At 43.7% G+C, this 4,895-nt stretch overlaps 1 protein-coding gene across 5 annotated transcripts in view; it reads right to left on the bottom strand.

Moving 5' to 3' along the window:
• stab1 (stabilin 1) overlaps positions 1-4,895 on the bottom strand; it is a 61,091-nt gene that overhangs the window by 19,252 nt on the left and 36,944 nt on the right. For all 5 annotated transcript variants that reach the window (XM_016666187.1, XM_016666189.1, XM_016666188.1 and 2 more), the window contains 8 exons: positions 3,861-3,940; positions 3,665-3,790; positions 2,818-2,891; positions 2,663-2,734; positions 2,005-2,124; positions 1,888-1,935; positions 789-866; positions 525-671 (listed from right to left, as the gene is read on the bottom strand). In XM_016666187.1, the coding sequence (XP_016521673.1) occupies positions 525-671; positions 789-866; positions 1,888-1,935; positions 2,005-2,124; positions 2,663-2,734; positions 2,818-2,891; positions 3,665-3,790; positions 3,861-3,940 (745 nt within the window). The remainder of the gene's footprint in view (positions 1-524; positions 672-788; positions 867-1,887; positions 1,936-2,004; positions 2,125-2,662; positions 2,735-2,817; positions 2,892-3,664; positions 3,791-3,860; positions 3,941-4,895) is intronic.

The following is a 4,895-nucleotide window of genomic DNA, read 5'->3' as shown; positions in this document are numbered from 1 at the left end:
ATGTGCATGTGAGTGTGTGGCTGTGTGTGTGTGTGTGTGACTGTGTGTGTGTGTGCGTGGCTGCATGTGCATGTGAGTGTGTGGCTGTGTGTGTGTGTGTGTGAGTGTGTGTGTGTGTGCGTGGCTGCATGTGCATGTGAGTGTGTGGCTGTGTGTGTGTTTGTAATACCTTGTGGGGACCATTTTCCTGACACATTCTACGTGACACAACCCCACAAGCTTCTGTCCTCCTTGTAGGGACCGAAGCCTGGTCCCCACAAGGGGAAATGCTGTTTTTGGGTCAGGGGTCAGATTTGGACTAATGCGGGACTTTAGGTTTGGTTAGGTTTAGGCTGTAAAAATGAAAGAAAGTCAATGGAAAGTCCCCACAAAAATAGCCACATGCAAACATGTGTGTGCGTGTTGGTGAGTGCATGTGGGTGTGTGTGTGTGGGTGTGTGTGTGTGGCTGCATGTGGGTGTGTGGCTGCATGTGGCTGCGTGTGCATGTGAGTGTGTGGCTGTGTGTGCATGTGAGTGTTTTACCTCCTTCAGGCTGAACTCCAGAGTGTATCCTGACAAGGAGACGGCCCTGGTGGTGGTTTTGAGGTCACTTAAGGTCAAAATCTCACAGGAAACGACATGGTAACGGGTCAGGTCATGCAGGCGGCCCGCCCTCTTCCACTCGATGATCTGTCGACACACAAACTCAGACCGATGACTGCTGCTGCCGCCGCCGCCAGACTGCTGAGGTCACCATGCAGCTGAAAGTGAGTCAGAAGCTAAAGAAGCTGCGTTTTTTGCTCTCACTTTGGATTCATTGTTGGTTTCCTTTACAGGAACGAAGACGGTGAAGGGTCCGTCGCCATAGAGACCGATGTCCGACAGCTGTGGAGATAATACAGATGTCACTAAGCCAGCCAACAACTCTCGGTTGGAAAAACACTGAAAAACTTCGTCAGGCCATCTGGTTGGGTTTGGAGAAACAGGAAGCAGACTGTAAACAACGGCACCGGTGTAGTCCAATCCTGCTGGTGCTAATTCAGACTCTCGGTGAGTCTGAGCTAGGCCTGCCAATAAATCTAATAATTTCATAATAAATTAAAACGAGCTCAATAACTTCTATTTACATGATTTATCATTTTTCTCTTTTCTTTCTCTTTCTACCAAAAACTGGATGATAAAAGTTTTCAGTCTGGTGCTTTGGTCTCAACCAGCTCTTTTTCTTTGAAGAAAAATTTAATTTACAGAGACTTTATAATTGATTGATTTGTTGTTTCTGTTGTTTTCTTTATGTATTTTGGATATTTAAAATGTTGTCCAATTCAAGTATTAAATGTTCATTATAATTTAAAGTTTATTAATTTTTGAGAATGAGTTCTTGGATTAGTATGGCACTTTGTTATTTGAAAATGATGCCAATATCATCATAACTTCTGGGGGAACTGCTCATCAGCAGTTGGTCTTGATAAGACAATAAACCGTTTTTAAACAGGCGAATTGTTGGGCAGCTCCGTTCTGCTGTGGTTGTGTTGACTTGCCCTCTGTCTGCCACAGAGCTACAGGTCAAAGGTCAGAGGCCAAAAGTCTTTGTGCTAACCTCTAAAAGACATCAGTTAGCCACAAACATCTGCAGAGACATTCTGTGTTTATACAAACATAAATTCCTTGTTTGTGAAAACAGAAAAAGAAAAATTTCTTCTGCCTTCCAGAGGGAATCTGAAGAAAATTCAGCCTGCTTGTTTTCTGTCTCCTGGTGCACAAGTTTAATGTGAATGAAGAAAGCAAAATTCAGATAACAGGTAAAGAAAATAAAAAATAAAATTCATGCAATTCGGGAGTCGACAGCAAAAGAGAAAGAGGTTTAAAATCAGACTGATGAACGTTGAGGCGTCACAGTCTAACTCACCACCAGCATTGTGCGAAGGAACTGGTTGCTTATGTCCCGGTTCAGTTCCTGTCAGACAAACAGCTTCATGTGAGTGTGAGGGTCGGAGGTCAGCAGGTCAGAGGTCATGTGACTCACAATGCGGGTGGTTCCTCTGCAGGTAAAGCCGTCGCCGATGTGTCCTCTTTGACAGGTGCAGTTCCTCTGGCCCTGGCCCAGGTATTCGCAACGACCGTATTTACTGCAGCCGCCGTTATCCTGCAACAGTTCCACACTGGAAACATCACTGGGAACACTGGAAACATCACTGGGAACACTGGAAACATCACTGGGAACACTGGAAATATCACTGGGAACACTGGAAACATCACTGGGAACACTGGAAATACTGGAAATACCATTTGTTGTTTTGTAATTATGTTATTTAAATTAGTTGCCTTCATTTTGATCTCCATAGTACCAACATTTTAACATAAATCTATATTTTGGTTCATCTGATGATGTAATTTTTAAAGTTATTCGAGTTGTGTTTTTACCAAATATGTTTCAACTCTTGAGTAATTTCTTGGACGGCTTCTTTTTACTTTTACTTGAGTAAAAATATCTTAGTGCTACTCCTACTGCGGTATACCTTGGGTACTCTGCCCAGCTCTGGAAAACACTGGACCGAATCACTGCTGACGCCGAGAAGCTTTCACATTTAGGAATGAACGACATCTCTAAAGGACTGATTAATCAGCAGTTTGTTTCTCAGGAAATGAAGGCCTCAGCAGAGGTAAATGTGTGATGGACGTACGGTTCTGCAGGGGTTGACCGGGTAGCAGAACCTCCCTGATCCCTGGAAGCCGGTCTGACACTGGCAGGTGGTCTGGTGGAGACATCAGACAGGAGCGCTGAGCAGCAACGCCGTGCAGATGAAGGGTTTTCTCACAGCAGGAGGGATTTACTTACAGTGTTCGGCCCGGTTCTGATGCACTCTGCTGCTTTGTGGCAGCCTCCGTTGTTCACCAGACAGCCGTCAATTTCTGCAAACACAGGAAGCGGGTTCAGCATCTTCAGGCGATGCAGGAGAGTCGCAGGAAGCTTCTGAGTGGTTGTGTTTAATCCGGAGTCTGCAGGAATAACTGCAGATATTCCAGGACTCTCATATGAACTTCATGTTCAATAAGACCAGAATCAGGAGTTTGATATGACTTCTCATACGTTATGTCAAAGTTAACATATTGAAAAACGACGTGATTCTATTGCTCTTTGTTAATTTGTGTTGCGTTTAACTTTTTTATTCCGGCTTGCTATCAATTTTATAATATTTTGATGTTTTAATTGAATAATCTGCCAATGGAACAACATTTTCATCAATATTAAGGTATTATTTAAACAAGCTCATACGTCCTGCTGAAAAATTATTTGTAAGTTAGTTTAGTTTATTTCAAGTGAACTAAGATATTTGCACTGGAAACTAAACCAAACATACTTGGCAAGATTTTGTGTTTTTGGAGGCTGAGTATATCTTTACTGCTTGTACATTGATAATTCTTCATGTTTTCCATTTGTTCACAGCAGCTTAGTGTCGCATCAGCAGTGAATAACTGCATGTAAAGTAATGCTTTGCTAAGTTTTGTTTTGTCTACAACAGTAAAATAATTATCTGAGTCAGGGGGTTTAAAAAATAATACAAAAAACTAGATTAGTCTCACAGAAAACATGAATTAACCAGCTTTCTCGTCGATTCTCCGCTCTTAGCGACACTAAACTTTCCTCCAGTGGAGCGTTGGTCGAACCTCCAGGTCTAACCCACCCAGACAGACGACTCCGTCTCCGGTGTAACCCTTGCTGCAGGCGCAGGTCCTCTCCCCAGCAGAGACCTTCGTACACTCAGCGAACTCTGAGCATCCGCCGTTTGACCTGCTGCACACGTCCAGCTCTGGGAGGCAGATGAGGGCAAGTTGGGACCAGGCTATTTACTGGAAGCAAACACGGGTCAGCGTCTTTACCTTGGCAGAACGTCCCGTTCCCCTCATAACCGGCGACACAAACACAGGCAGCGGCCGAGCCCTGCGGTCCCATTATACAGCTGCAGCAGAAAAACGTCTGAAAATACCGTTCAAACATTCACAGGATTTACACTGCAAAAACACAACATCTCACCCAGTAGCTTTGGTCCAGAGCCTTTCACTTTTAGTGAAATAATCTGCATCGATTTTCATCAACATTACGGAATTATTTACGAAAAACAAGTTCATATTTCTAGCTGAAAAGTTATTTGTAAGTTACATCAAGTGCATTAATTGCACTAGAAAGTAGTAAATCAAAAATACCTGGTAAGATTTTGTTTTTGTTTTGAAGATATTAATGAAAGCTCAGAGGTCAAAAGGTCAACAACTCCCCTCCAAACCCCCAACTTAACCCAAATCTGACTAAATTGATGTTGAAAGGTTGTGCAGTAAAACTTTTCATTTGTGCCGCTATCATTTTAAAACGTTTCCAGAGGTCATCAGAGGTCAACCAGTCGCCCCGCTTACATTGACTCAGCGCTTCGTTTGAGCAACAGGAGGTTTTGCTTGTGTTGCTCTATCTTTGAAGATAATTAATGACGACCTCAGATGACCTCTGCAAACCTTTTTACTAATATTTTTAAAATGACAGCTGCACAAACGTTTGACACAAAACGTTAGATTTGAAGAAGACGGGGGTCCAACTTCTGTCGGGTCATTTTGTTTCCATTCAGTTCAGAGAGAACAGCGTCTCGTATTTCTGCTGAAAGCTGCTGCTTTCTGCTTGGGTTCTGGTTGGGTTCTGGTTGGGTTCTGGCTGCTTTCTGGTTGGGTTCTGGTTGGGTTCTGGCTGGGTTCTGGCTGCTTTCTGGTTGGGTTCTGGCTGCTTTCTGGTTGGGTTCTGGTTGGGTTCTGGCTGCTCTCTGGTTGGGTTCTGACTGCTTTCTGGTTGGGTTCTGGCTGCTTTCTGGTTGGGTTCTGGCTGCTTTCTGGTTGGGTTCTGGCTGCTTTCTGGTTGGGTTCTGGCTGCTTTCT

The sequence above is a fragment of the Poecilia formosa genome, unplaced genomic scaffold (genome assembly GCF_000485575.1).
Source record: "Poecilia formosa unplaced genomic scaffold, Poecilia_formosa-5.1.2 Scaffold677, whole genome shotgun sequence".
Taxonomy (NCBI): Eukaryota; Metazoa; Chordata; class Actinopteri; order Cyprinodontiformes; family Poeciliidae; genus Poecilia; species Poecilia formosa.
Note: the sequence above shows the minus strand (reverse complement) of the source record. Positions and strands in the feature narration are given on the sequence as shown.